We start from the raw sequence: 13,448 nt of genomic DNA, 5'->3' as shown, positions 1-13,448 counted from the left end.
ACGCTTTAATGAAACCCTAGAATAACAAACGCTGTAACGATTCTATATTCGTAAATCAGTAGGCATAGCAAATGATTACAATACTTGCGTTTCAATTTTTTTTAGTGTTACAGTAAAACACAACTTTCATAAAAACTTTTCTATTTATTTATTTACATGTAGTATTACGTTATTTCTTGATAAGTTTATTAATCATTTCCTTTCGGGACTTAACACTAGGGTCTTTGTGTCCAGGATGCAATATGGCACCCGTGATGCACGTGGCATGGACCACGTAATACTTTGATAAACTTATTGCATTCATAAATACGATGAGTTGCAACTTTATTGTATACTTTAGACCTATCTAAAATTAAGGTACTTTTAAAGATTCTAACGAAGACTTTTAGGAACATTTAAATAAGTTTTAAGTACATGCTGTCCCCACTGTAAAAGCATAACAAAGGTAATCAGCGTAAGTTTATAAATAACCACAATCAGCGGTGCCTGCATCGGTCTAATAATGTTTATTTATTATATTTATTTAATAATAAACGTGCACCAGTTGTCGTCCGGTCAAACAGTAGGTAAAACAGTCCGTACAGTAAACTTACACAGGAAGTCTGCGTTAAGATATCAGAATGTGCATCCTGTCGCTAAAATTATTGTAAAACAAGATACTTCCTTTTGTTTCATAATGAGTTAAGTGTTTGGAGCCGCGAAGACATTTTAGACAATATAACAAAGTTGCTTTGTACGTGAGGACTTTGTTACAAAGGTTCACTGTTTGAGTTGCGATTCGCTTTGTCAAATTGGTTCACCGTGCATGTTTGTTTACTAATACCAAACATCGATGCCGTCTAGTCACGCGATTCGATTCAGAATTAGGTAAAGCAAATCGGCATCGGCCCACGTGGAGTTACGATCCCCACTAAAAGACGACACCCGTTGTTATTATGATTTATGGATCGCGATCTTATCTATGAAATTGTATTTCGTAGTACTTATTTGCAGTGCCAATTGGAAGGGGCTTTGATACAGTTCTGACCACTTGATTCATTCAATAACAGATCTTGTATTGTACGTGCTCTATCTACTCTTATAAAAACTTATTAATCATGATAAATTAATGCAGTATAGATAATTCTTAGAACAATTAGGTATAAGGAATAGTCATCAACCTTCCTGTTTATCATGGTTATGAGTAAGGACAATACAGAAATGCTTTCAAGTGTTTCCAGATTGGATCGTTGAAAATTTTAGCATAAAATCGCTGGTATCGATTTAAAATATACTCTATAATTTATTTTACAAGAATGCTACTATTAGTTTAATCGTAATTCCATATTGTATCCGCTAGTAATATTGTATTTGAATAATATAAAACCAATAAAATTATTATGTTATCAATCGCATGGCGCCACTCTAGCAGATTATCATGAGAAAAAATATTTTAACTATTATTTTTATTAACTACATGTATGTTGCAGCTTTTATAATACAATTACCTACCATTTTAAAGAGAAATACTAAATCCCCATCTTGAACTGTTTATGTCTTCTTTATGATTTAGGGTGGATCTTAATATGTGTACCTAAGCAATAAATTGTAGCGTTCGCACTATTCATCAATAGACATTGCATACTAAAAATTAATGCAAATTACTGTTTACTGTCGCAATTAAATACCCCACTGACGCATCTGGTTTTTTTCGTTCACAAATCTTCACCAGCGACAGGTAAAAGATGAATAGACCATTAATTTGTATTGGCGTTTGTTGGTCTTTCTTTAGGACAGTAATGGACGCAATAAGCACGGAATGACATCATTTAGACAATAGTCTTCGCAATCATTTAATTTATTGCTAGACCATCAAATTTTAATGATGCTTTGGCTCCAGAAGCCTACTAAAATACGTTAATGGTTTCATTCATCAGGTCGTGAACAACGGCCCAGCATACTAAAATATTGTTCTCGGGTTACACAATACAACATAATGTTTGAACGCAAGTATGGAGTGAGATTACGCGCTCGGTCACGCGTAGCGCGTAACCGATTTGGTAATTCATAACCCGACGACGTTCAAGGGCCATTGGAGAACATAAATGGTTAAATCTAGCATTGTTCGGTCCTGATCTGTTCTTTAAGGAGGACATTCTGTTACATATAAATCATAGCGTGGTCAATTCGATTAACAGATCTATCGTTTTCTCTAATCGTTTTCTTCACATGATCAGCTGCTTTCTAGGATTTTAATAAATAAACTCTCTATACATAGTTTTCCATATTTCATTTGAACATGTACTGTTAATGTTATGTACTCAAATATGATAATGGCGTCCTAGGCGATTGTCAGCCACGACATTTGGTCTCATATAAGGAGATCAGATATAATATAGTGCCCAAGCATTCCCTATTCCTTCTTTCAGATAGGTAATGGGTCGGAAATCCGACACAACCGGAGAGAGATCAGGCGCAGGACCGACAGTAAATACTGAAATATATCTAAATGAGTAAAGATAAGAATATATACCTAACACAGTTGATCCATGAGTAATTGCCATTATGTTTTAATGCGCCGAGTGGTATATCATCGCTGTATCACTAGATACTAAAGTTACTAATTCAACGATAATAAAAACCCATGTGTGATACATATGGGTTGACAGGATACGGTTTTTTGTATAGTAGGTATTTCATGCGCATGATTTGAAGAGTTTTTGACATATGGATTTATAATGAACTGCTATGAATCTTGAAACTCTCAAGAATTGGGATGAGTTAGTTTCTGGGAACAATATTTTAGTACGTGTCCTAAAATATTGTAAGTACGATATTTTATGGATTTGGATCTTTGTTAATCACGCTTTAACGAACTGAGTTTTGGTACATTTAGATTATTATAGATACATAATATATGTAGGTATCCCATTTATTCAGGCGTGGGAAGGACTTGCCATCGGGCAGCAGTTGAAAGTGCGGAAGTCTCAAACATACATGAAACTAAGATTTTTATATGATACCCATTATCATAAACGCGTGCCAACAATAATAAATTCACTGATAATATAATAAGCTTGATAAGTGCCCATTTACGACATCTGCAGGTTTCGTCCATTGATTTTTCGTAATAAAAGTGACGACAATCAATTTTATTAGCCATTAGCGAACGTAATTTTGTCCTCGGTCAACGGGGAATTGTTTATTTTCCCTTCCCAGGGGTAGTTTTGTTAAGAACTCCAAGAGAGTTGATTAATTAATGTTAGTGTTATAGAACCATACCATTAATAATTTATATCTGTTTTCGCAGAAAATATATTTTTTATTACTTTTTGCATTTTTTGTTAATTGTTTTATATAATTTCTGTTTAAATTAAGGTTGTAAATATACATATAATGTTACTGAAAATATTGAATAAATTATAAAGTGACTTGCATTAGTTTGTGTTTTCGTATCAGTAAAGTACTGTACACTTTCCTTAAAATTATTTCGTAACAACACGAATTATTATTTTTAAAATAGGTCCTTTATTTTCCTGGAGTCATAACCGTCAAAATAACGTACCTATCTTTGAACATTTGCGCAAGGTAGGTAATATATGAGGATATGAAAACATACTTATGTATCCAGTACAGCGAAAAGTTTTGGGGTGACACTTTTTCAGGTTTTGTTATATAAACTCATCATCCTCCGAACCTTTTTTCCCAATCATGTTGGGGTCGGCTTCCAGTCTAACCGGATTCAGCTGAGTACCAGTGCTTTACAAGAAGCGACTGCCTATCTGACCTCCTCAACCCAGTTACCCGGGCAACCCGATACCCCCTTGGTTAGACTGGTGTACTTATATAAACTAAAGGTCATAAATACATATCACACACATCTATTAATCTTCAATTAGTGACATAAGTTCATTGCCCCCTCGTGTATATCTCAGCCAAAACGTTTATATTTTTTCCAGCAACTGCTAATTGTAATTAGCAATTACATGAAGTAGTGGCTTCCACCGTCACACATTTACTGGGTTATCTACTCCCACATTGGCCTAATAATGTCATCTACTACACCATATTATTATTATAAATGGTAACACCTACGCCAGTTCTGGTATGACGCAAGGATTCCCATTAGTCCTGAAATCTATAAACGTTAATACACGCGTGGTGCATTTACGAGTAAAGGTACACTTGCAGTACTTTATGAGTCAACCTTGGCTGGAATTATGCAGTTAGCTGCGTCGTCAGCTAATTTAGGTAATACATTCATTAAACAATGCAAGTAGTAATATAACAGGAATCGGAACAAAAATGTTTTCTCTGAATACGTGAAGTTTGAAATCGTTTTAGCAAAGTAAAATTTATGTTTATCCCTCTTGAAATTTGAGGATTCCAAAGTTTGGCTTATGATAAATAAAAATGAAAATGATTGAAAATATTAACCGACAACACGGACAAGTTATTTCAGAAAGAAGATATACAACTGATTGTTTTTTTTTAATTTGAAAATTAAAATAAAACTTTCTCGTGTAACGTTGAAGGAAAAAACTAGAATAGACTAAATCTAGTCTTACTAAGGATACAAATAGGAGGTGAATCAGCGCTTGCAGCTCATTAAACATGCGTCACTTAGGTTTACAATTTAATAAAACAAATGGCTAAGCAGCCACACATCCACTTAATGCATTCAGCAGACAACAAATAAACTTGACTCAGGATTTGTCTAACTTTATTTGCAGTGAAAGACTGCTTTTGGATTTGGTTATTTAAAGGATGCGTCATATTATTTCGGTAAGATACTTGCATACCTAAATCTATTTATTAATCCTAACATACCTTCTTCAGAGATACGCATATTTTCCCAATCATACTTAGGGACACAGACCTACTACAAAATAAAAGTCCTGATCTAGTACCCCAACCGACGTTTACCCTTTGTTTTCGGAAATATATCCGAAATATTAGTAGCACTTATGTATTTAGATAGAGACAATAGACGTGATATTAGTGCAATCTCAAATAGATATAGATTTACGATAAGACATAACACGAGGTGATAAAACTGTCCATACAGATTTTATGATATAGGTATTATAAATAAACGGCAGTGATTTCATTGCTACGATTATATTATATGTAACATTGATGCGTGTGTCACAGAAATCCTATATCTGAGATTCGCTGTAAGAAACTTTAACTTATTGTTGAGGATTATGCACGTTTTTATGATTCAGTTCAACAGGTATAAGTAATAATATTATCTCTACAACTACCTAATTATATCATTATATAATCAGCATGGAATTTCTTTTATCTGCTGAAAAAAATTCTCTTTAACGAGGGGCGTTTCCGAAATCAAAAATAATTTTGAAATATTCAAAAACTCAGGTGGTAAATAAATCTGTCTATGGCTTAATTAGAACATACTTGCGTACTTCAGTGGTTATTATAAATGGCATAATGATATAATAATACTCAAATTAATAAATAGCCCAGCTAATTAGTCTTATAAAATGAAAGCGTTATACTTTATTAGGTATGTCTACGTGGTATTTATTGTCAACAATCATAAATAACTACTAGAAATATCAGTGTAAATTAATGCCAAGAGAATTGCAAGTAATAACTAACTACTTCAAATACAATGCGGTTTTCTGAGCACAAGTGAATGAAAATATTTGTGAACGGGACATTGACAAATTATAGGCTTACACAAACCTTAGGTTGTACCTACATATTTACCGCGACCCGACACCTGAATGATAATCTCTTTGCCACTTATCTTACACAATAACTCCTTTTATACATATACATCTGTTCAAAACGTGCGATTTTTGCGAGGTAAATAAACATAAAAAAATGTGTAGTACTTAAATACTATCCTTGGTTTTACAATGTTATTTCCTCGATTTCTTTGCATCGAATTTTCCTTATTGACAACCTTAAACTACGTTGGACGCTAAGCAAAGAATATGATTATCATTTCAATTTATGATCACTTTAATTAATTTGGCATAATATATTCAAATTGTCTAAACACAAATGATGATTCAAAATTTATTTATGAGTTCATTCAAAAGCGTGTCTTAATGCATCTTTAATAATAGAGGTACATAAATCTTCATCATCAGTTTGGGCACATGACCAATTGTAATGGAACAGTATGCAAAGTTTATGGTAAGCCAAAATTCCATTGGACTTTAAAGGAACTAGGATCTGTGCCCGTGATAATTATATTAAATGCTTCAGGGTTTGTCTAAATAAGTTACAGTTACTAATAACAAAAATGTGTTAGCAAGTGGCAGTCATTATGTCTAGTATAACGTCATTTGTGTCTGATTCCCTCAAAAATTCGTCTTCCTTACGAATGGTGGTTTCTATTTCACCAAGCGTTTATGACTGAAAGCTCGTTTACCTGCGTTTTTAGACATGATCCATGAAAATTGGATCTGTGGTCCTAAAGTTTTTGTAGACAGCGGGAGGTATCTCAGTACACCGATATCAGATATACCGTCTAGCGAATCGCGTTTTATTTGTATAACTCAAGTAATAACGCTATCAGACCTTTCCCATTACACTGGAGGTAATATAACTACGATGTTATCGCAACATTTTTATGTAAGACCAACGCTGTGTAATTACGATTACTATGCATCATTTGACTGTGTCTCTATGTATATAGCTAAATATAGAACAGTTCGAGACGACCTTGATGGATGTTTAAGGTCAGATAGCAAAAATTACAAGCGGCGCAATTGAAGGTAAGGCTGGCAAATAAAGTATTCTAACTCTTCTCGTGTTGCTTGTTTACTATTTTCTTATTAGCAGATTTTTTACTATTCAATTGATAACTTATTATGTTTTGAAGACAGATTCTATCATGATTGCCTTGAGTTGAACCGGTTTAGCCAAACTTAGGATCGTCTTTACCAGGGCGTTGGTCTGTGGACCACTGTTGTTAATACATTATTATTTATTTATTATATTCACAGACGTATTTTATCAATGACATCGCTCAATTCTTTATAAATTCAATTTCGTAAATAATAGATTTTTGTAATAATTGCAATAAGGTACCTTTATCAATTTCTAGCAGTTAGATTCCTCTGAGTTGAGAGTAATAGAAAATGCCCATTTAAGTGTGATTATATGATGTCAGTCTTATATTTAGACATACATGTGTTTGCACGTTATCTTATCAAAGACTGTGTGTAAAATGTGATAGCTTTATCATTGCTTTTTGTACATCTTTTGATGTTTAATAAATAGTGTGAAAATAAGTTTTTGATTTTCTCAAAAAATAAATCCCTTGAATTTTATATGTTATGGTTACAAATGAGTGCCAATATCTGAAGGGCATAATGACCTATTAAATTAAAATCTTTTACATCGGGCAGATGAATCAGAATCACAATTAGGTATTTCAATACAATATAAACTTGTGCTTATTTATTACAAACAGGAACGGATATTGCCACTTAAACGAGCCATATCCTACTCCTTCCATTTATGAATGACTATAAGAGGAATGCCTACTACGATAATTATAAAAAATAACTGAGATGAAATATCAATGGCATGATTAATTCTTTAGGTACAGACAGAGAATGAGTCACTGCACACGTTTCTCGTAAAATATCGTGAATTCATCCGAGACGCCATTGATGACCTGTGAGTCACGAGAAGTATGGATGGTTGCCCCTTAAGGGAGAACACCATATATTTTAATCTATGGTATGGTATGATGTAGTGATTACTTGTCCCATATAGGGATAGTGTATTTTACTATACGCAAATCCATTGATCGATTTTCCTGCCTATTGATTTTCCTGTTGAAAAAATCCGTTTCCTCTTTGTTTGTATAGGTGAACCAGGTGATTTACGTACGTCTTTACACGATAAAAATAGGAATGACGTTCATAAACTTAAAATACTTCTAGAAAAAAATGATTGCACCATACATTTTACTATAACATAGAAAGTGTATAAAAATATTTCGGTAATTTTAATTAATATCATCTTCCAAAGTAAATATCCATTCATATAAGTCGATTAAGCTAAGACGTCCAACTTTAGTGTCTTTGTTGTGATAACCCTAGTAAGACATCCCCCTCAAACAGTTATTTGCTAACAGACAAATACGGAACAACGTCTGGGGACCATTTATACTGTGATCCGTTCTGACTCAGCTTCATTGTTTCAGTATATCATAGGTATTTACCTCAAAACACATCAAATGTATTTTCATCATCCTTCCAATTACAGTAAGTCACATTACATGTCTAGGTAGAAAGTAGAAAATGTTGAAATATTAGGAAATTCTTAATCACGTCTTCACCCATGTAACTTGTAATCCCTGTTGTCGGCCCTGAGCCAAATCCGTCTGATTGTCGTCCCTTCATTTAGACGAATGAAGGAAAAGGGCACCTGTTTTTGTGAACACACTTGTGTACAATAAATCTCTTCAAAGTATTAGCTATATTTCGTAAGAGTAGCTAGCACTGGCCTCTACAATATTTTGGGTCAATTGCTCCAAATTTTACAGATGAGCCACTTCATAATGTTGATCTTCCATACTCTGATACTTCAAGCTATCAATTTGATCATCATTCAATATAAATTTGGCGCAATTACAGCGGATGTTGATATTACCGCCACCTGATCAGCACTGTATTCCATAGAATCTCTTTATTTACCTCATCAAGATGAATTGAGTTATTTATAACTTTCCGCCAACAGAACTACTCCACGAGCCAGATATTCATATGAGGGCGATAACGCCCGCATTGGATTTCAACATATGCAGTACCTAGAGCTCAAAGTATCAACCGACCTTTTTTCCCTGCAGGCCGGAAAATGTATGGTGGTAAATAAATAAGTAGGTGTAAAATGTTTGAAAGTGAGAAGTTTTGGGATCATTATTATAGAAAATGGGGACATAAAACGGTCGAGTCATTAAAATAGGAAGTTGAGAAATTCTAATAATAGGTACTTATAGCTGAAAGTTATTGTGCAGTTTACTTATTAATCAAACTAGATCTAATTGTATTGGTAACGCTACTAATTGCTTTAACAAACTCAGGATGCAAATGCGTAAATAACTTCGATGTTATTATAATAATATTGATACAATTGAGATGATGCACCTTGGTAATTGGCAGAATGCCAAACCGTCTACACTATCACTGGGTGCATAAGCGCCATTAAAGTTGGTGTGCATTTACAAGTTTCTTGGCCCTTAAGAACATGGCATAAGGTTGAAAATTCCATAGCAAGTGATGTTCCCGGTATAAAGGTCAAATAAGGTGTCACGCCGCGTGTGTTTTCATTTTGTATATCAACATGAACTTCAATCACTAACGATAAACACTATTAAGAGGTTGATTCATTCGATTGAATGAAAATATTGCGTTGGACAATATCTATCGATGTCGTGCTCGTTGCTTTTTGTTCACTCACTTAGCCTTCTTGGTGATTTAGTAATTGGACCTAGGTTGTGTATGCAAAATATGTTGCTTATCATGATCAAATCATTGCGTGGGCTGCTAATTTCCAGTTTGTGACACCATTGTGTTCGAATCAGTAGCTACAAAAAATATATTTTTGTCCTCTTATTAGTGGACACCTATTGCATATCAAAATATTTATTAGACTTGAATAAATTTAAATAATATTATCACTGGTTTATCTTGATACAAAAAACTTGTTGTTATTATTTAAGATACGAGTCCATTGTTATTTGGGATTGTTCTTTCTGGTATTGCTAATTTTAATCGCGCTTGCTTAGGTAATCACATAATTTTAAATGATGACTATCAATTTTAATTGATGTTCCTAACTATCTGCCTCATTAAAATCAATTGTACCAGTATTGCTGCATATAGGTAGATACCTAATAAACAAAAAATGTACTCGTAGACGTCTTAAAATTGATTACGATGTATCAATATAATGTGATTTTTTGGATAGTGCACCAATCTTTAATTTAACTTTAAGGAACGCTAATTTAAAGATGAAATAATACGAACGCCTTTGTTGTAATAAAAAGCGTCCGATTCACAATAGTGTCGGGTGTATGGTTTCGGTATTAGTGACTGGTTTAATATTAATAACAACATCTGGTTTAACAAGTGCGCGTATTGTTAGCACTGCCGGTATCCACGCGGCCTCCACAAAGCTTCATACTTTATCCACTATTTCTATACATACCCTTGCAAAGCTATCTTCTATATACATCCAGCAGTCCTCAATTGAGCTATTGTTATCAGTAGCAAGCCTTAGTTACAAATTAGTGACCATAACGAAACAGTTTCAATATGCCAGTATTAGGTTCGCGGAAAAGTGACAAAGTAGGTAACACAATGCGGTTAGATCGTTCTTATAATAATTAGCTTTCTATATAGTCAGTGGTTGCTGCCTCGCAGAAGCCTGCTCCAACTTGTGGTAAATTTTTGCAAAATATAACATAAAATATTAAACTTGTCTATGTAAATGTGTATGTCAAATCAATACGGGAAACTTCACAAAAAATATAAATTCTAAATTTAAAAGAAAACAAACTTATCTTCTTAATTTCGGGGCTAGTGGTATTTAAAGAATCTCATTAGAGGGTATGTAGGTAATTAGACATTTTATCAGTTTGGAATCCACTAGTTGGAGAAGGCTCTGACCACTGAGATAAGGAAACAGTGCAAAAGAGTTTTATGTTCGTGTATTGAAAAGTATTTTATAATTCGTAGAACATCATGCGTTACAATCTTCAGTCCGATAAGTATGAAATGAGTTAACTCAATAAGTTGTAAACGTGACCAGAGGGCCACTGTTAATTGTGCAAGTTTATCATAACCTGATAGTTAATCATTCAACGCCATTAACAGCTGTTTGTGTCAGAAAGAAGATCCACTTGGTGTCCAAATAAAATAATGATCTAACCTGAGCAGCCGCTACCTGCGTTCATACCCGACATCATGCACATTACCGTGACCACGGCAGTACACAGCCGACATCTCCAGCTGTATGACATATTGCTCACGATTCACACTGTAACTTATAACAATTACACGCGAACAAAGTCTCCCATAATACTAAACTATCTGATCTAATACATGGGATCTTAGAAAAGTTCTATTTTTATGCTCCGTATCTGGTTTGAACAGATCTATGGGCGCACATTCCACTGGTTAGCAGTTTGGAACACTATAGCTGCAAACACTTCAAATTTTAAAAACACTGAGTCATTTTGATTTGTAACATAGGTACGCGTTGTAATTGTGTATGGAGTTAAATATTTCCATTATTATCACATAGTGAAATTCAGTAACCACTGTTGTTATGCAAACTTTCTTGGTAGACAGGAACTGTGCAGCGGGCGCACGGTTAGGTTACGACGAAAGTTGACAAACTATTTGTATTACGTGAAACGGTATAAGGTTTTAAAACACGGTGTATGACGCGGCCGTTTCGCGCCATCTACTCCGACGGAATGTACAAATCAGGCATAGAGTAGGCGAGTGAGCGCGCGCTCGCTCCGTCCCACCGCAGCCAAGATAAAACACCATGTGCGAAGGAGACCCGCATAGCCGGCAAGCACACCATCAGTACAAACTACTGATTAACAATTCGTAGTAGTTTCTGATTATGAAGTAGTCATGGAATTCTAAATTAAAACTGACAAGTTCTTGGGTAATAAAGAAACGACAAGTCAACAATATTATTAGGAACCCATTTTTTGTGAACGATGTATTGTTGAGTGTATTTTGTAATTGAAACTGTTTGTAATTCATTATTAATCTAGATAGGCAATTGTTTTTATAGTGACAACAATCGGCCACATGCCCGCTGAGCGTGGCAATAACACATTTACTGTAACTTAAACGACACTCGGTCAATATTTTCCTTCTATTTACAATAGGTACACATGTATGTCACCTTTACATTCTTTTATTATCATAAGTTACTAACTCAAAGAAATTAACTTGTCATTTGAATTATTTAAAGTTAAACTAGTGAATACATACAATAAGTGATTAACACTACTGGATACTAAAAAAACGTTGATTCTGTTAAAAGTCTGCACTTTATTATTAAATAAGGTTATTAAAACAATAAGACCTATTGATTACGTTATTATGTAAGTATAATTTACGAAAAAGGTGATTCAACATTTTCGGTATAGTATAGGCACCTGCACTTTCATGACAATACTCAAATTAATTCATAGTTGCTTAGCATAATTTGAAATGTAAATAACGTATACAGCCGTAAATTTCCAGACGATTCACCCTTTCTGTCGATTACAAGTGCTACTGTTTCGTAACATTATTACTCATTATCTTTTAACAGTTCTGGAAATAAATATTGACATTCCAAACAATGCATTAAAGAAATGACATTGAAGGAAAACAAAATCGTAAAACTTTGTTATCAGAATCAAATAACCACCCTCATGAAATTGAAATATTTGCAATAGGCTAGTTTCCTAAAAAATAATAATTAGTCCGTCTTGTAGATTGTCCAAAATTAAGCGATACGTATTTTTCCTTTTTTAAATTGGATCAGAACTTGTTAAGATATAGCGTGTTAAAGTTGAGTGTGACGTCACAAGTTGCTACAATTTTCAGGACACTGTGACGTAAAAGACCCCCACTCCTAATTTTTGAAGCGTGTTATCTTTGTCATTTTATGTTTAATTAAAAAAAGAAAAAATACGTATCCAATATTTTTTGATTATCTAAAAAGCGGACTAAATATTATTTCATTATTTCGACCCTGGACACTACCCTATTTTTCTTCACTGCAAATGTATCGCACTTCAGTTAAAAACAAACCTTTTAAACTGTAAAGATAACAAGCCAATACCGGTGAACAGCAGGATAATGAAAATAAAAAAAGCTTTAAACAATGGCCGGTCTACTAGCAACAACGGGAAAAATATTTTTAATTTATTAAAGTGTTGCAATCTAATTAATTTACGAGGTCCCGAGAGAATGCTGAACCCCCATGGTGTGTGAATTATAGAGACAGCACAGGTGCTCTGGACATTCACGGTAATACCGCAGTAGCTGCTAAATGCATTAGGTACTGTTAATATGCATACTGAAAATGCTGTCTAGACACTGTCACGCTCCTTTGCCTTACTTAATTACACTCCTAATTTGATACGACATTTCATTCCCTATCCTATAAGTTTACGTTTAAAACTCAAGCAAGTGGAATCATTTATTTAACTATGTACCTACCTAACATTCGGGCGCATTTGAGGGCTTCAAAAGGATATCGCCAACGTCATTATAAAATATGGTAACAAATCAAAACTCGTGAAAGAAAAAATATTTTCAGCAGCTGAGCTTTATTCCCCATTTCTACCTTTCCTCTTTTGTCGCTTTGCCTAGGCAATACGTCTCAAATTCCAACGTTTTTTTTTTCACTGCATGCATCGCCCATTTTTGGATACTGCACTCTTAATGATCATTGCA

The 13,448-nt window shown here is 34.0% G+C and overlaps 1 protein-coding gene across 5 annotated transcripts in view; it reads right to left on the bottom strand.

Annotated features, from left to right (window-relative positions):
• LOC110383235 (vascular endothelial growth factor receptor 1) overlaps positions 1 to 11,549 on the bottom strand; it is a 29,624-nt gene extending 18,075 nt beyond the window's left edge. For 2 of the 5 annotated variants that reach the window (XM_049841212.2, XM_049841213.2), the window contains exon 1: positions 10,906 to 11,548. In XM_049841212.2, coding sequence (XP_049697169.2) covers positions 10,906 to 10,996 — 91 coding nt within the window. In that variant the 5' untranslated portion in view covers positions 10,997 to 11,548. Of the gene's footprint in view, positions 1 to 10,905 lie in introns of all 5 variants that reach the window. The other 3 variants (XM_049841214.2, XM_021344001.3, XM_049841215.2) reach the window with 3 other exon arrangements.
• Between the last annotated feature and the right edge of the window lie 1,899 nt (positions 11,550 to 13,448).

This window comes from Helicoverpa armigera, chromosome 10, assembly GCF_030705265.1.
Source record: "Helicoverpa armigera isolate CAAS_96S chromosome 10, ASM3070526v1, whole genome shotgun sequence".
Lineage (NCBI taxonomy): Eukaryota > Metazoa > Arthropoda > Insecta > Lepidoptera > Noctuidae > Helicoverpa > Helicoverpa armigera.
The sequence above is the reverse complement of the archived record's forward strand: the minus strand, read 5'-3'. Positions and strand labels throughout refer to the sequence as shown.